The following is an 18,470-nucleotide window of genomic DNA, read 5'->3' as shown; positions in this document are numbered from 1 at the left end:
CGGCGTGTCCTGATAATCACCGTGTCTCTCTGATGGATGTTTTGCCTCTCGGTTCGGGTTCGGGCGCACGAGGTAGACGAGGCACCGGGGCGGTGGGGACGAGGATAAAAGATAAAAACGATATTCTTATAATGAATATTTCTGCATCATTGCACTGATTTTTAAAGGTGGAATTTATGTTCCAACGTTTTCGGATGTGCTTGGATGTGCTCGGTTCCCCTGCGCACTCTGGCGACCTCTAGTGGCCGCACGACACGCGGCATATAAATAAAGAGTCGGAGGAACGTAAACATTCAGAAAATGGGACTAAATACACAGATCAACTCGACTTCTGTGTGATCTTCACAGTTAGAGAAATAGCCGCTCTTGTTGAAGTGTGTCTGTGGGAATTTGTGCCGGGTCAGTCCAAACATGGCAGGTGATCGTTTAGTTGTATAAATGAATCGGAGGAACGTAAACGTTCAGAAAATGGGACTAAATAAGCAGATCAGCTAAAGCTCGTGAGTTCTAATCTCAGCTCTGCTATCAGCCAGTCGGGCGCCTGCAAAGTCACACAATTGGTGTGTCTGCAGGGGGAGGGATGGCGGCTGAACAGGGTTCCTTCTGCCTGAACGAGGGCGGCTGGTCACTGATGGTAGGGCGTGGCTCTCTGTCATAAGACTCCGTCCCTGCCTGGTGAAAAGAAGCGATCAGCTGTGTGTTTTGGGTGGCGGCAGCAATAAGACAGACCAGATTAAGTTGATCTAAGACGATGTGCTTGGATGTGCTCGGTTCCCCTGTGTACTCTGGCGATCTCTAGTGGTCGCACGACACGCGGCATATAAATAAAGAGTCGGAGGAACGTAAACGTTTTGAAAATGGGACTAAATAAGCAGATCAACTCGAGCTCGTGAGTTCCAATCTCAGCTCTGCTACCAGCCAGTCGGGCGCCTGCACAGACACAGGATTGGTCTGAAGAGATTAGAGTCGAGCTGCTGGTCTGTTAAAATGTTCTTATATTATTTATAATCCGTTGTGTTGTGTGTAGGCATCACTCCCACCACTGAGAGTCTTCAGCCTTCGACCAGGGCGGTGGCACCACAGAGCCCGTAAACACCTGATCCACCAGCAGGTGAGTCTCCACTTCCGGTTTAGAGATCAGCAACGTGTGCTAGCTCACCACTGCTAAGGCTAAACTGTAAAATGTGCTTTATCGTTCACCGATGTTGGTGTTCTGGTTCGTCCCAGAGCTGATTTGTGGGGCTGAGCTCAGGGCTCTGAGCAAGACAGGACAGGGCCTTCCCTAAACTGTTGCATTTTATTTTGAGTAAAAATTACACGTGATGGGCTGGGATTCTGAATTCCCAGAGTTGGAATCTCAGTTCTGCTACCGGTCAGCTGGGCCCCCCTAAAGTAGGGTACAATCGGCCACTGAAGTCTGCCGGGTGGGAAAGGACAGGACTAAAAAGTGGGCGTGGCCTTTAACACTGTGTAAGGACCCTGGTTAGTAGCCCGTGGATCAGTGCGTGACTCTCCGTGCGCGAGACCGACCTCACGCGCCGATCCACCGAAGTACGGGGGGATAAGAAGGGGTCGGTGGAGCGCACACGTGTCGGAAAGAGAGCGTGTGAGGAGAATATACCCTCCTCGTACACCATCGGAGTCTCCAGCAGAGGAAGAGGAACTGGCTACGACTAAACTCGGAGGAAAAAGGGGAAAGGAGCAAGAAGAGCTAATAAACGTTTGTTTGAAAATAAAGAAGCATTTTGAGATCCGTTTATAGAAGTTTATTAAGACTTACAATTTAGCAATAGCAGGGACTGAACCCGGCAACCTTCTGATTACAAGTCCAGCTGCCACTGTTCTGACTGAAAGCTTAAAAATAATAACACAAGACGTGTCAAGGGGGTCCGAAAAGAACGAGGGGTCAAAGAGAAAAGCTCGAGAACGGCTGCTACACGGGACGGCTGGTACATTAGTGAACTGCATCGATCCAACATCCAGCTGTTCTGTAACGGTGCATCTGGTGGTCAGTCATAAACTCGGTGGTTTCTTTTAATTACACGATTAAATCCACCTTCTGCTCAACCCGGCTCGGCTCAGACTCGCTACATTTCAACACAGTGCTGAAAACGTTCAGTCAAATCAGGGTTCCTACATATAAATGATTTTGTACTTGAGGTTCTTCACGACTCTTTATAGGTGTTATTACAGGAGAAGCGTTTGCTCTGGGATGATAAAGGGATTTGAACTGAAATCCCATCATGCTTTGTTTTCTACACTAAGCGGCGAGTGATCCAGACACAGACGCTCTGGATTCTAAAAAACAAAAGTCGATCCGACGGCGTGGCGGCGACCTTTTATTATTCCTCGTACGCTTTCAGTCGCGCTGCCTCTAATCTGCTCTGACCTGTTTTGCCGGGAGTCACGTGTTCATCGTGAGGTTCCGAGTTAAAAAGAACCTCGTGATGCTGAGCTGGACGGCGGTCTAGACGCCTCAGAGTCAGCTGACGAAGATTTCTTGAGTCTAGAATGCAGAAGAGGTCACGGCAGGTTTCTCCCCGGGGTTCGGTCGCACTGAAAGAGATCAGAAGAGAAAAGGCTTCATCCCTGAGGTTCTGATCAATAAAACAAGAATAAATAAAAGAAGAAATCAAACTTTAGCAGAAATGATCCCCTCAAAACCTAAACAAACACCAGCCAAGAATTTATTTCAGTTTTATTTTTCCCTACTTTCCCTCTTTGGCTACGTGACCAAAAGTACACGGACAGCCTACTAAAATACCCAAAAGTGACTTACATTAATGTGACAGTATACTGCTTAGCAATTAAGGGCCCAACAGTGTCAGGCTCTGTCAGGCAGTGGTCGGGCTTGAACCAATGACCTTTCGATTACTAGTCCAGTGCCTTAACCACTAGGCTACACCTGCCCACCTTTAGAATTCACTGATGCACTGATCGATTGCGTCACGCTTCCTCTCCACCAATGCCGATCCCCGCTCTGATTGAGGAGAACGTAGCTAACCCACGCCCCCTCCGACACGTGGGCAGCAGCCGTATGCATCTTATCACCTACACTTTGACGAGTGCAATGCGGATCAGCGTTGTGTACGTAGAGACACACCCTGACAGCACTCTATTCTCATCTCTGTGCAGGCGCCATCAATCAGCCAGCAGAGGTCGTCATTGCACCAGTCATGAGAGAGAGAAACCCCATCCGGCTTAGTCCCGCCCATATCTGAACAACAGGCCAATCGTTGTTCATGTCGATACGATGTATTCGAGATCCCAGCTCTGGTTCCAGCGTGTGTTTTTACCGCTGCGCCACCTGAGCGGCCACGCTTACCTCAGTGGGCCATTTGGGACGGAGCCTCTGTATCACAGCGTGGTTTAACCACGTTATTGTTGCTTAATGCTGTGATACATAGGCTCCGTCCCAAACGGCTTCAAGGGAACCGTGAGGGTTTAGTGCTGCAGCTGGAATAAATATAAAGTGTTTCATGTGTTTATAAATCTTCTTCTAGCTCTCAAATCTACCAAATCTGCTTAATCACAAATACAATAGAAGAGTCACTTAGAATGAAGGCGCCTCAGTAGGAGCATTTTAAGGAATCTAAATTACACTATATTGCCAAAAGTATTCGCTCGTCTGCCTTCACACAAATATGAACTTGAGTGACTCCCATTCTTAATCCATAGGGTTTAATATGATGTCGGCCCCCTTTGCAGCTATGACAGCTACAACTCTTCTGGGAAGGCTTTCCACAAGGTTTAGGAGTGTGTTTATGGGAATTTTTGACTGTTCTTCCAGAAGCGCATTTGTGAGGTCAGACACAGTTCTTCCACAACCAAACTGGCTCATCCACGTCTTTATGGAGCTTGTGCTTCGTGCACTGGTGCGCAGTCATGTTGGAACAGGAAGGGGCCATCCCCAAACTGTTCCCACAAAGTTGGGAGCATGAAATTGTCCACAATCTCTTGGTGTGCTGAAGCATTAAGAGTTCCTTTCACCGGAACTAAGGGGCCGAGCCCGACTCCTGAAAAACGACCCCCACACCATAATCCCCCCTCCACCACACTTTACACTCGGCACAATACAGTCAGACAGGTGCCGTTCTCCTGGCAACCGCCAAACCCAGACTCGTCCATCGGATCGCCAGACGGAGAAGCGTGATTCGTCACTCCATAGAACACGTCTGCACTGCTCTAGAGTCCAGTGGCGGCGTGCTTTACACCACTGCATCCTGCGCTTTGCATTGCGCTTGGTGATGTAAGGCTTGGATGCAGCTTCTCGGCCATGGAAACCCATTCCATGAAGCTCTACACACTGTTCCTGAGCTGATCTGAAGGCCACATGAAGTTTGGAGGTCTGTAGTGCAGAAAGTTGAGTGAATACTTTTGGCAGTATAGTGTATCTGGAGTGTGACCCTAGTGTGACTTTGAAGGATGGCTCTATATGTTCAATATAAATGTAATAAACGCCTTAATAGCCTCTAGTTTCCTGCTAGAAGAAGCCGCTTGGGCTCTGTAACTACACCACAGCCTGTAATTACATCCTATAAGAGAAACTTTCACCCAGAAGAGTGCTGACCAACGGGGCTTGAATCAGCGACCTCTCAATCATTAATCCAGCACTTTAACCAGAGAGCTAATAGCGGCTGTACGTGGGGTAAACGTTTAGAGCAAACATCCTAGTTAAGCACATCTGGAAACCATACATGTGTCCCATTTTCCCAGGCAGTCTGCAGGAGGTCCTCAGATTACCCCAGCGCATTACCCCAACACTGATCCTCCTCTGGAAATAAACAAGAGCGGAGGCCAGCGCTGAGGTACGCCGACTTTCTCAGGAACAACGAAGCTGCTCTGAAATCTGTAGCATCGTAAAGAATCGTTTAAATTCCCGGAGATTTCGGGGACGCCGTGTGTCCCTCCCAAGCGTACGCAGCCTAAAGTTCACTACACCCATGGTTCATCAGTGGAGCTGTTTCACCAGAATGTGGCGCTGTCACGGCGTTGACAATTACCTCTATGTTAGTACGAGCATTTGGAAACGTTTACGCTGTTTCAGAATCTGAGAAAAACGTTTTAACAAGGCCGACGTGCTGCGGTCCATCCATGCAAAAACTCCCTCTGCAGCAGTAACAGCATCTTCTGTGTCGCTCTATACCTGCTGATCTGTCTCCTTTTACTGCAGATTTGTGTTTTACTGAACTGGAACCTTTATTTAACACTCTGCAGGTCCTGCATTCTGCTCCCCAAGGATCCCGACCGAGACAAAATCACAGAATTTTGTCTGTAACTCGCATGTGAATTTTCATTTGCTCGTGAGCATTTTTAAGAGAACTTGGAGAAGGTTGGACCTAAAGAGAAAGGTGAAATCAGTACAAAAACACACAGAGAATAGCGCACGCAGAATACAGAAGCCGAATCCTGGACATTTTTGGTGATTTTGAAATCCCAGACGCATTTTTGACGTCTATAAAAGAGGACGTATGGTCACCCTACTCTAATGGTAGGGTGAAAAACATTCAGACTAGTAATAATATTGACGATATTTTTTTCAGTAATCTCTTTCATTATCTATGATTAAGCAGATTTGGTAGATTTGAGAGCTGCAAGAAGATTTATGAACACACGAAACACTTTATTTATTCCATGCGCAGCACTAAACCCTCTGTGGAATATGTTTTACTCTCACGGTTCCCTTGAAGCCGTTTGGGACGGAGCCTCTGTATCACAGCATTAAGCAACAATAACGTGGTTAAACCACGCTGTGATACAGAGGCTCCGTCCCAAACGGCTTCAAAACACAAAATGTGGAAGCTCTCGCATTTCCCATCATCCTACACTCCCGAGAAGAGGGCGTGTCTAAATTCTCAGATCCCTTAAAACGCTCCTACTGAGGCGCCTTAATTCTGAGTGATGATCTGACTGAATGACGAGGGAGCGTCCGACGCCTCCTCAGCGCTGAAGATCAATCCCAGCATTTAGTGCGGCACGACTTCTCTCACAAAGAACTACAAACGTGGCGGACGAATCAATGTGGAGCAACTAACAGAGTTCCTTATAAATGTATACAAATTCTCGTTGATGTGTAATCTGTATAAAGGTGTAATTATACGAGTGTGGGTTTATTTGTACACTGGGGCGTCAGGGACAGTTGAAGCGTTTTCGGTACACGGAGGGAGACGTTAGCTGGCGTGCTAGCAATGGTTTGAACGAAGTAAGCTAAAACTGCTGTGATGTAAGTAGAGTGTCTAAATAATCTGCCTCATGAGCTCCATGTGTTATTAGAATCCTCTCTACTGAGGGAGCAGGGCGGGTCACCAGGTTTCGATCATGTGATCCCCAGAAACCCACAGCGTACACAAACACTGAAGCCGCGTACGGTTAGCGGAGTAAAAGTGTTGTGGCTCTGTTATCAGCGCCGTCCTCCATTATTAATGCTTCAGGCTGGCGTCTGTAATTACGGCTCATAACGACTGCGCGGTTACACGCTGATACCATCGAACGTAATTAGAAAGCAGAGAGGGTCTAAACCCTGACCCGCTCACACAATAACCACACACACACACACACACACACACACACACACACACTCCTAAAGTCGCTCACTAAATCCACGCTGGTTTTAATCCCTCCTGCGCCCCTCCCCTCCTAACCCTCCCCCCCCTCCCCCCCAAAACCTGAGAGCTGATCCAGCGTCGGGCGCCAGGCCAAGAGCCATCTCATCTCATCTCGTCTCGTATGGACCGAGAGGGCCAAACAGCATCCCCGGCGGTATCTTAACCACACACACACACACACACACACACAGCAGTCTGAGGCAGAATAACAGCTTACCTCACCGTGAGTGTGCACCGCCGCTCGATAACAGATACCAGATCCTAAAACCACACCAGTGTTAGTGTGAGAACCTATCGACCCGCCCTGCTCCCTCAGTACAGACGATTCTAATAGTACATGGAGCTCCACTTATACGTCACGCCGGCTAACATCTCCCACCGTGTACCGAAAACGCTTAAACTGTCCCTGACGCCCCAATTTACAAATAAACCCACACTCGTATAATTACACCTTTATACAGATTACACATCAATGAGAATTTATTTACATGTGAACAGAACTCCGTTGGTTGCTCCGCATCGATTCGTCCACCATGTTTGTAGTTCTTTGTGAGGAAAGTCGTGCCGCACTGAATGCTGGGATCGATCTTCAGCGCTGAGGAGGCGTCGGACGCTCCCTCGTCATTCAGTCAGATCATCACTCAGAATTAAGGCGCCTCAGTTGGAGCATTTTAAGGGATCTGAGAATTTAGACACGCCCTCTTCTCAGGAGTGTAGGATGATGGGAAATGCGAGAGCTTCCACATTGTGTGTTTTGAAGCCGTTTGGGACGGAGCCTCTGTATCACAGTGTGGTTTAACCACTTTATTGTTGCTTAATGCTGTGATACGAAGGCTCCGTCCCAAACGGCTTTAAGTAAACTAAGAGGGTTTAGTGCTGCGGATGGAATAAATAAAGTGTTTCATGAGTTTATAAATAATATTCTTACATGTTCATGTTCATGGCGAAATAAGAGGTGCAATATGTAACTTATTTAGTAAATAACTACACACTGTGTGTGCAATATTTTCACTTAGTTGTATTTCTTTCTGTTTTTTCTTGTCTTCATACTGCTGTAACAAGTTAATTTCCCTAAGGGGATCAATAAAGTCTTATCTTATCTTATATTATCTTATCTTATAATCTTATAGCTCTCAAATCCACCAAATCTGCTTAATCATAAATACAATAGAAGAATGTACTGATATTAGTTTGAATGCTTTGATCTTTTAGAGCATTTCATGAATAAATGATGAAGTTTTGATCTTCTGGATGGGTGTAGTGAACTTTAGGCTGCGTTTGCTTGGGAAGGACTCACGGCGTCGGAATTTAAATCATTCTTTATGATGTTACAGCGTTCAGTACAGGTTTGTTGTTCCTGAGAACGTCCTCGTACCTCAGCGCTGAGGAGGCATCGGACGCTCCCTCGACATTCAGTCAGATCATCACTCAGAATTAAGGAACCTCAGTAGGAGCATTTTAAGGGATTTAAGAATTTAGACACGCCCTCTTCTCGGGAGTGTAGGATGATGTAAAATATGGATTATTATACTACATTTATGGACACTAGATGAAAATAATCCCACTGAATCAGACTCATCCGGCTGATAAATGCTCAGAGAGAAACTCAGTTTCCTCCGTCCCGCTCCCTCACACGTCACTGTTTATATTCATTTGATTCTTCTCTGTGGGTTTATGATTGAAATCTTTATAAATGCGTCATAAATAAACGTCGTAAAGCGGCTCCGGCTCCGGCCGCGCAGACACCGCTGTCTTTCCGCTGTCGTTTTATTTACGATTTGGGCGAATGTTCTTCTGTTGTTTATTCTCGTCGTGTTCTGTGCAGAACAGCCGCGGTGGTTCTGCTGGGGGGTCGTTTATGTTTATATAAACGTTCTCTAATGGTGAAACTGCCAGTATTTTCAGTTTTATACTGGATTATCAGGCTATTAATGCATTTATATAGAACTTATAGAGCCTTCCTGCTAAAATAATGTTTTTTTGCATCAAGTCTTGCATCACACTAGGGTTCTTTTTTAGAACAAAAAAAATGGATTTAATTCCAAATACAGGACAGGAGAGATCGCTGAGGGCTAAAATAGGGTGGCAGTTTTAAACAGGGAATTTGGAAGGTCTGTGCTGGTATAACATCACCCCTTCTGTGCCTCCTAAACAGGCCCAGAAGGGACTAATATGCTTTTGCATTTGGAGAATGCACAACAATCTCTTGGGTGCAGGTCTCACACAAAGCCACAATTTTGGGGGTGGCACTGTGGCACAGCTGGTAAACCGGGTACCATCCAGCAACGTATGTCCCGCAGACCTGGGTTTGATCAGCGTCCTGTTATCATTTCTTTTTTTTAAATTTAGTGTAGTCAGTTTGTCTTCCGCTGCTGGTGGATCCCTGATTTTCGGTGAGGCGGGTATTTTGCTGCTCACGCCCCCTCCGACCCACGTGCAGCCCTTAGCGGAACCCTTTTCACCCATGCACTCTGCACAGGCGCCTCTATCTGCCAATCAGGGTCTTTACACAGCGTTTGAAGACCCCGCCCACATAGTCCGGTCATCCCGCCCTAGCAGAACCGTGTCTGCTGCAGGCACTGCCAATTATGCCCGCTAGATGGCGCCCAGCCGACCGGTGACAACACCGAGTTTCGAACCAAGGAGTTCAGAATCTCGGCGCTGGTGTGCTAGTGTAATATCCCGCTGCGCCACCTGGGCGCCTCTCTCGAAGGTATCCTAGAAATAAAGTAAACTCGTGCCGCTATTACTCAGGTTTTAAAAACAAAACCGCTTGAACCGTTTGACCTCTGGGTGGCGCTCTGACATCAACCAAATCTAAAACGCTCCCCGTCTTCTGTCCCCCGACGTCACACCTACATTAACGTTCCCCAGTTTTTGGATAAACGCGGCGGCTCCAGAGAAACGAAAACTAGATGCCGAACGCAGAAGATTTCAGAGGGAAGTGGGTATGTTTAATTTACAGAAGCATAATAATCTTCCTGTTAGGATTATAAAGCGGTGAGTGAAATCACGACACTCTGGACGATGGATCATTAATCACTCGGATAAACAGGAGCTCTGTTCTAGTTTTATTTCTTTTATTAATAAAGAGTCTGTGGCCCAGTAATTGTGTATTGTTTTATTATATATTGGCATATAAACGTTTATATACTACCTACAAGATTATATATATTTACACTTTTTTTCTAATAGGTTTTGAAGTAAAGTGTATTTTTATATAAAGTAAATATAACAGAACGTCCTGTCCTGCGTCTCCATGCTGTTGCTAGGACTGTGATGTCACCAGCTTCTCTAATCTGATTGGTTGTTTCTGTGTTTCAGATCAAACAGAGCAGCCAGCGGGACCCCCACTCTTGCCGTTTCAATCCCACAATCCTCCGGTGCAGACCCCAGACCTTCACGCGCCCGGATTGATTTATTCCTTTATTTATTATCGAGGGGGGGGGGAGGAGGTCGACGGCTCCGGGATCATGGAGCTCAGCTGCTGAGACGCCGCTCACACACACTCCGCTCACCCGGCTGGATGTGTGTGTCCCTCGCCCTGGTCCAGAGCCGAGAACACCACGGCGGCCTCCCGGACCCCAGCCGAGATGCCCACCGAGACGCTCCCGCCAGATAGCAAGGCGTTGGGCGTGGGTGGCGCCGTGGCCTCGGCCGTGCCCCTTCGGATCCTCAACAAGGGTCCCGAGTACTTCCGGCGCGCCGCCGAGCCCAACCCGAAACGCCTGAGCGCCGTCGAGAGGCTCGAGGCCGACAAGGCCAAGTACGTCAAGAGCCAGGAGGTCATCAACGCCAAGCAGGAACCCGTGAAGCCGCAGGTCCTGCCCAAACGCAGCCCGGGCGTCGGCTCCGCCCTGAAAGCATCCAACAATAACGCCAAGTCGGACACCTGCGCCAGCACCAAGCGCGAGAACCTCAACCTGGAGATCCTTAAGAACCTTCTCAACAGCTCCTCAGCTGAAGGACCCTCGAAAAGCTCCGTCGCTCGGAGTTGGGCGCCCGAATCCGGGCATCGCTCCTTCCCAGAGTCGCTAAACGTCCCCGCTGCCGCTTTTCACGGGCGCAGAAGCCCTCAGAACCTGAACCTGAGTCTGGGATTTATGGAGAACCTCGGGGCGGAGGGGGAGCGTTTACCGCTCCACGTGTCTCACAGCTCTTCTGATATCCGCCGCCTGTGTAACGGGAAGTCATTCCGTACGGTGCGCAGCAGCAGCAGCAGTTCGGCCCCGCCTCTCCCGCCCAAACCCAGCGCCAAGGCCCTGGGCATCCCGGACAAACCGAAATTCCAGCTCGAAACGGAGCGCCGGCCCTCGCTGCACCGCTCCAAATCGGACCTGAGCGACCGGCTGGCTCGGTCCGGCGCAGACGCCGAGAGGTTCTTCAACTACTGCGGCCTGGAGCCGGACGAGCTGGAGGGACTGGTGGAGGGGTTCGGGCGCGCCAGCTCCGACATCGTGTCTCTGAACTTTCGCAGCGCCAGCATGATCAGCTCGGACTGCGGCCACTCCAGACACACGGACAACGACGACCTGTCCAACGAGGACGAGGACGACGAGCGCGTTCCCTACGGGATCTCGGCGGTCGAGCGCAACGCTCGCGTCATCAAGTGGCTCTACAGCATAAAGCAGGCGCGCGAGTCGCAGAAGGTCTCGCACGTTTGAGGTCGGCGAGGGAGCGGGCGCTCTGGCTGGCGCACGGGCGGGCAGAGACGCACCGGTCTGAGTTATTAAGGTTAAATTCATATGTTATTGTCGTTTTTAACAGGCTCACATTGAGGCTCATGGGTACGTGGGGACGATCTGTTAGCGCTTTTCCACCAAAAGAACTCCGGTTCTTACAACCTTGGTGCTTTTTAGAGAACCAGTCCTGTTTCCTCTAGTTTTTGGGAACCAAGGATGCGTCACCAACAGAGGGCGCTGTAGATTACCTGTGAGGATTTGTGCTGCTTTTATGCAAGAAGCATTACGTAACTATTAGTGATTAAAAAAACATATAAAGGCCAGTGTTGCTTTCTTTAGCTCGTTCACAGTGCAAACTGCTGCTTTGCAACACTTTTGTGTAGAATAAGCGTCAGATCCAGGGTTACAGCTCCACGTGTATCTGTGTTTATCTGGATTCTCCTCCCTGTTTCACTTTTAAACTTGTGTTACAGCTCCAGCTTCTGAGAAATGGTGAGAATCAGAATCAGCTTCTCCCAGAGTCTAAAACGCTTCTGCAAACGCTACTGCACACGTGTCAGAGGGGGCGTGTGTCAGTCTCGGCTCTCCTCAACCAGGGTGGAGGACAACATCAGTAGAGAGGAAGCATAACGCAATAGGGTGATTGGATACGACTAGATTGGGAGGAATCTAAATGCCGGCACAGACGGCGCAAGAGCAGTTTCGCCGCTTCTCATGCGATTGCGCTCCACATATGACGTCACAGTTCGCGTTGAAAACTCGAGTAAAGTTCGGTTCCAGTCCGGAAGCTTTTTTTGGTGGAAAGGCGCTGAACCGGTTCAGAATCACGTCCCATGTCGGTCGGAAAGGGCTAACAGTGAACAGTGTGGTGGCTTTAAATACAACAGTGCATCGGATCAAATCCCGCACTATACAGCTCAAAACTGAACCCGACTGGATCGGTGCGTCTCTACTGGCACTTTAAACTGAAGGACCGGCCGACGGGACGCATTTTCTTGATTTCTTGATGATTTCGTCACGGCTTTTGTAGTCGCTTTTGTGTCTTCGGATCTGCGGATTTTTGCATGAAGACTTTCAATCTGACCGACACCCCCACCCCCCACCCGGTGAGCGTTTGGGACGTGTTAATGATCTCTCCTCGTCTGCTTTCGCTCACTGTCGGACCGTCGTCGCGATGCCAGCTAGGTGTTTTTATTATTATAATAATTATTTGTTTATTATTTTGGTTTTTATAGATGCACTGAGCTGAAAGCCATATAAGAATGAATGCAGATCTTCAACGTGTCTAAATGTTTCGTCTCTTGCTGTTTTCTTTTGTCATTTCATGTGCGTGTATCGGTGTGTGGATATGTGCTGCAGAAGCATGTCTGAAAAAGATCAAGAAATCATTATTATTATTATTATTATTATTATTATTATTTAGAAGATTGAGACTTCTAACAGGATCATAACCACAGAAATACCTAATAAAGACCTGGACACCTGATGATCGGTACATATTGTCCCAATTTATCGTAGTTAATTTGTCTCCCCCTGCTGGTGGATCCCTGATTGGTCGAGGTGGGTATATCGCTGCTCACGCCTCCTCTGACCCGCACACAGCCCTTAGCGTAACCCCTTTTCACCCATGCACTCTGCACAGGCGCCTCTATATCTGCTAATCACGGTCCTTACACAGCGTTTGAAGACCCCGCCCACGTAGTCCGGTCATCCCTCCCTGCAGGCACTGACAGTTATGCCCGCTAGATGGCGCCCACCCGATCGGTGGCAACCGAGGAGTTCAGAATCTCGGCACTGGTGTGCTAGAGGAATATCCCGCTGCACCATCTGTGCACCTTTCTCAGTATTTTAGAAATAATATTAACTCATTGCTATTAATCAGGTCTTAAATGAAAAGCTGCTTGAACTGTTTGACCTCTGGGTGGCGCTCTGACATAAACCAAATCTAAAACTCTCCCCGTCTTCTCTCTCCCGACGTCACACCTACATTAACGTTCCCCAGTTTTTGGAGAAACGAAAACTAGACGCCGAACGCAGAAGATTTCAGAGGGAAGTGGGTATGTTTAATTTAAAGTAGTATAATTATCTACCTGTTAGGATTATAAAGCGGTGAGTGAAATCACGACACTGTGGACGATAGCTCATTAATCACTCAGATAAACAGGAAGTGGAATTGTTAGTAATTAGGAGCTCAGTTAGATTTTTATTTCTTTTATTACTGAAGAGTCTGTGGCCCCGTGGTTGTGGCCCCGTGGTTGTGTATTTTTTACTTCGTCTGACCCTTAACAAGAAAAGTTTATTGTACGTATTTTTTTGTACTTTTCGGCCACAGCAAATCTGGTCTGTTGAACAAATTCGGTCCCGTGTTTACACCTGACGCCGTTCCTGTCGCCACCCTCCTTTATCTTATCCGGGCTTGGGACCTGCACTGAGAGCCGTGTGCACCTCACAATAGCACTGTTGTTTCGACCTACAGTAATGACTCAATAATTACAGTTTATGCAGCTGAGGGTTAATGGCTTTGCTCAAGGGTCCAAGAGTGGGGCTTGAACCAGCAACCTTCTGATTACTAGCCAAGTTCCTTGGTCCAGTAAAGTAGCGCTGCTGTTTATCCGGGTCTCTAATACGTACATCTGTGGTTATAGAGCTTATAACTGCATTATAGTTACACATTACAGATTTCCTCTTTTATTTTGGATTTTAAGTCGTACTTTATGGTTTAGACTCGTGTAAATGTGGTAAAATTATGTATTATTATTATTTTATTTTTTATATAAAGATAAAAACGCTCTGTGCTGTTGTGTGTGAAGATTCTGCGACGTTAAATCATCCTGTAGCTCTCGAACCACTTTAATTAATGTTCCTCGTTTTTCTGTTTCTCTGTTTTCGCGTCTCCAGTCTTCGTCCTCGATCAGCTCTGTACATCACCGTGTTTATAACAACCGTTGATCAACCATTTCTTCACTTCTAGTTATTTTTCTTTCTTTTAATAAACGGCGGATTTGCCACCTTTTACCATCCAGTCACTGAGTCTCATTTTTAATTCCAGTATCGGATCGTTTCTGCACGTCTCCACCGTGACGGAACCGGTTCTGGTTCGGAAATGGAACACAGGTGAGGTGAAGGTCGGTCTCACGGGGTCAGACGGTTAATCTGAGGGGATTAAATCTGTCTGGAGGATCTGTAAAGTGATTTAGGTTAAAGGTGAGGGGGAACGAAGTGTCGTTTATAGATTCTAGAGGCGGAGCTCAAAGTTACAACAGCATTCAAAGCGGCTGTGTCCCAATATTTGCAGACTACTGTACTAAATATCAGTGGTGGATGAAGTAGCTGAAAGCTGTACTTGAGTAAAAGTAGAAATATCTGACCAGAGATTTACTTTGATAGGAGTTAAAGTCACTTCTTAGAATATTACTTAAGTAAAAGTCTTAAGGTATCTGATATTAAATGTACTTAAGTATTAAAAGTAAAAGTACCAGGGATCTTCAAAAAGTTTCCTCACTTATATGTATGTACGTATATGTTGGTTATAAGCGGTGAGGGTGGAGGAGGAGGATGAATCACTCGTGTCTGAGAGACTGAGAGAAGCTTATAATCCTTTTTGGAGGCTGAAAGAAGCTTTAAGGGGACGAAGATTTTCATGTGATGATGATGTGAAAGCAGCGGCGCATCAGTGGCTACGAGCTCAACCAACAACATTCTTTGCTGATGTTACGACGCTGGGAAAATGCATCAGAGGGCGACGATGTTGAAAAGTGATGGAGTTAATTTTTTTTAAAAGTGAGGAAACTTTTTGAAACACCCTTGATCAATCTCCTTGACTGGTTTGGGTGCCTGGGGACGGAGGGGTGGGTAGAGTAAGTGTCACATGGAGCTACACGGACTGTCGAGCAGCTGAAGTCTCGTATCGAGCAAGAACAGAGCAACGATCAGTGTCCTCAGGTCCCCACGCATTAAAAAGTGGAATTAATAGGAACGCTGATGGAACACGGGGGGGAACACGCCCCCGTCCTGGGTTTTTTGGAGCACGTTTAATACAGGCATCAAATTCTTAACGTGTTTGTTTACAAGCTACGATGAAGCTGCTCAGTGAAACAAATAAAGATTCAACAAAATGAAAACGTCACAGATTCTTCTTTTTACTGCATTTCACAAAACGTCCCAACTTTTTTGGAATTGGTGTTTGTATTTGAGGATAAACTACGTCTGTTTATCAGTGTGACGTTACAAATGATCTAAATATGGTTTAAGTTGCGAGAACGTTTTGTTGGTCCGTTCTTCACCTGATTAAACGTAACCCTCATTTCTCCTCCCTCTCCAGGAGAACGTGGAGGTCTGCTGGTCGTGCTGCTCTCGGAATGCCGCGTACGTTCTCGGGGCTACAGGAAATGACCTAATTCATCAGAAATGTTTGGAAAAGGCCAGCCGTGACTGCAGAGGGCCTCCCGCCCCGCCCCCCCCGAAATCTTTACATGCGTCTATAAACCACAGGTCACGCGTTCAACAAACAAGCCTCGCTAACGTAACAATACAGCGGGACCTTGTAACTCAACGTCCCCTAAACTCAAAATCTGTGAAACTTGACGCCTTTCGTTGAGAAATTTGCACCTTAAACTGGACATTTGTGTGACTGTTGCTTTGTTCGACACTCGTTGCTTGATCAGTAAACCCTCATCAGCGTGTGAATCTGATCTGAATCTGCATCAGTGTGGAATAAGGTTCAGATCCAGGGTTACAGCTCCACATGTATCTGTGTTTATCTGGATTCTCCTCCCTGTTTCACTTTTAAACTTGTGTTACAGCTCCAGCTTCTGAGAAACGGTGAGAATCAGAATCAGCTTCTCCCAGAGTCTAAAACGCTTCTGGTTGAGAATAAAGCTTAACGTGGTTTAATGTAGTAAAAGAAGGAGACAGGAGCACTAAACTTCTCTTCATTATTACTGCTCATAAGTTCCTCCACTAATCACATTCCTCACTCGCTTTGTTCATGCCACACTACAGCAGCGCAAAAGCGGTTTTGTCACTTCTTATGTGAATGCGCCGGTGCTGAAGGGAATACGGTATTCCAACATTGAGCATCTCCACCACTAAGAAGCGTCAGGACACAATAAAGAAGTAAAACTAAAGTGCAGCTTTTATTGTCTTTTTATTGATGTGTAACTGTTAGTAATTGTATTTCAGTGTGTTTATATTATATTTGTGTTATTTTCAGTGTTTAAGTGTCAAAAACAACCTCATTATTTTACATGAGACTAAAATATCTGCAGCTCCACGGGACCATGGACGCATTAACAGGTTCCCCAGACATCCTTATGGGAAAAAATACCTCGAAACTCAACGTCTTTAAAACTCAACACCACTCCCAGAACTGATTGAGGTTGAGTTTCGTGGTACTGCTGTATTTAGATCATAAATAGTACACAAATGGGGCACTTGGGTGGCACCTTGGTCTGATACGCTAGCACACCACTGCTGAGGCATAAAGGTTTGTGGTGGTCTGGGATGTTGGGATGCTGTCGTTCTGTCACTCACATACGATCACTCAGATTTGTTTAATTATGCTGTTCGAATTAGAGGTGTTATAATTTATTTATTTATTTATTTATTTATTTATTTATTTATCTTCAGTGTGGTTCTAACGTGTACTTACTCCCCAGGCTACCTACCACACGCCAAATCCTGCGGGCTCGAGGCTGCCATCTACAGAAACTGCACTCACAAAGGCCAGGAACTCTTTTTTTACTATTATATTTCTCCCTTTCTCTCCCAGTTTAGTCGTAGCCAGTTCCTCTTCCTCTGCTGGAGACCCCGATGGTGTACGAGAAGGGTATATTCTTCCTCCGATGCAGTAGTGCTCCACCGACCCCTTCTTATCCCTCCGTACTTCGGGGGATCAGTGCGTGAGGTCGGTCTTCTCCACGTTCCTCCACTTCTGTACAGGCGCCTCGGCCTACTAACCAGGGTCCTTACACAACCTTTAACTTTTTAGTCCTGTCTTTTCCCACACGGCAGACTAGCGGCTGATTTTGCCTGCTGCAGGCACTAGGGGGCGCCCGGCCGACTGGTAGCAGAGCTGAGATCTGAACTCGAACGCATCTTTATAAATGAGGTAAGAAAAACAAAGCATTTTGGACGGGAGGGTGTGTTCTGCTTTGTTTATGGATATATGGAGCTACGTAGGTGTGCTACGGCTGCCCGACCTCAGATCCTACGGTTTGAATCTGTATTTAGCTTGTTTTGAGTCTGATATGATTAAAGCTCCAGCACTTTCAGCAGGATTCTAATCCATCACTGATAAGAGAGGAACGCTCGGAATGGAAGCCATGCAGAATCACTTGCGCTCGTTTTGTTTTTATTAGAACGTGAAGAAAATCGTTTGTTTCGGGGAATTTAGATCAGATACGACGTGCAGCGAGCAGCCTTGAGTTTGTATGTACAGCTTATCTATAGGTGGACTTTGATTCATAGCTTTAGGTTGAAGCGTTTATGTTGAGTTATTCTTAGAAACAAACACTGAGAAAATTAGACTTGAGTTATAAAGATCTGTGTGTCAAAAATACACGACCCTAATATTACAAAAAAGGTCAAAAAGTAGGAAAACAGACAGCAATCATTTGCAGAACTAATTAACTTAAAGATTATATATAATTATATGACCCTCATCTTTCAAAAATCACAGATTTGTAAAGAAAAGTCCCATTGCACATCAGTCATTAAATTTCACTCATAAATTAAATGATAGAATAAATGAAGCTACGATACACAGCACAGATACATTAACAGTTGAATGTAAACCTTGAACATCCAGCGACGGTGCGAGACTTCATGTTCCGTCTCAAATACCAAAAATCTCCGTGTTTTGACCCCCCACAGCGTCCACAGAATTGGTTGTTAGTTTAGTTAGTGGCTTGGTGGGTAGCACTGTCGCCTCACAGCAAGAAGGTCCTGTGTTCGATCCCTAGGCGGGGGCGGTTCGGGTCCTTTCTATGTGGAGTTTGCATGTTCTCCCCGTGTCTGCGTGGGTTTCCACCCACAGTCCAAAAACATGGCAGTCAGGTTAATTGGAGACACTGAATTGCCCTATAGGTGAATGTGTATGTGTGTGTGTGTGTGTGTGTGTGTGTGTGTGTGTGTGTGTGTGTGCCCTGCGATGGACTGGTGCCCTGTCCAGGGTGTTCCTGTG

The 18,470-nt window shown here is 46.7% G+C and overlaps 1 protein-coding gene and 1 non-coding gene across 2 annotated transcripts in view; one reads left to right on the top strand and one right to left on the bottom strand.

The window, feature by feature from the left end:
* The window catches only part of fam110b (family with sequence similarity 110 member B), a 24,940-nt gene extending 12,994 nt beyond the window's left edge, over positions 1–11,946 (top strand). Inside the window, exons 2-3 of the mRNA XM_063016978.1 lie at positions 1,028–1,111; positions 9,930–11,946. Coding sequence (XP_062873048.1) covers positions 10,199–11,269 — 1,071 coding nt within the window. The 5' untranslated portion in view covers positions 1,028–1,111; positions 9,930–10,198 and the 3' untranslated portion in view covers positions 11,270–11,946. The remainder of the gene's footprint in view (positions 1–1,027; positions 1,112–9,929) is intronic.
* Positions 2,837–2,910, bottom strand: trnat-agu (transfer RNA threonine (anticodon AGU)). Its single transcript has one exon. It is a non-coding gene; the product is annotated as a tRNA-Thr (tRNA).
* Positions 11,947–18,470: the final 6,524 nt, after the last annotated feature.

This window comes from Trichomycterus rosablanca, chromosome 20 (assembly GCF_030014385.1).
Source record: "Trichomycterus rosablanca isolate fTriRos1 chromosome 20, fTriRos1.hap1, whole genome shotgun sequence".
In the NCBI taxonomy this organism is placed as follows: domain Eukaryota; kingdom Metazoa; phylum Chordata; class Actinopteri; order Siluriformes; family Trichomycteridae; genus Trichomycterus; species Trichomycterus rosablanca.
Note: the sequence above shows the minus strand (reverse complement) of the source record. Positions and strands in the feature narration are given on the sequence as shown.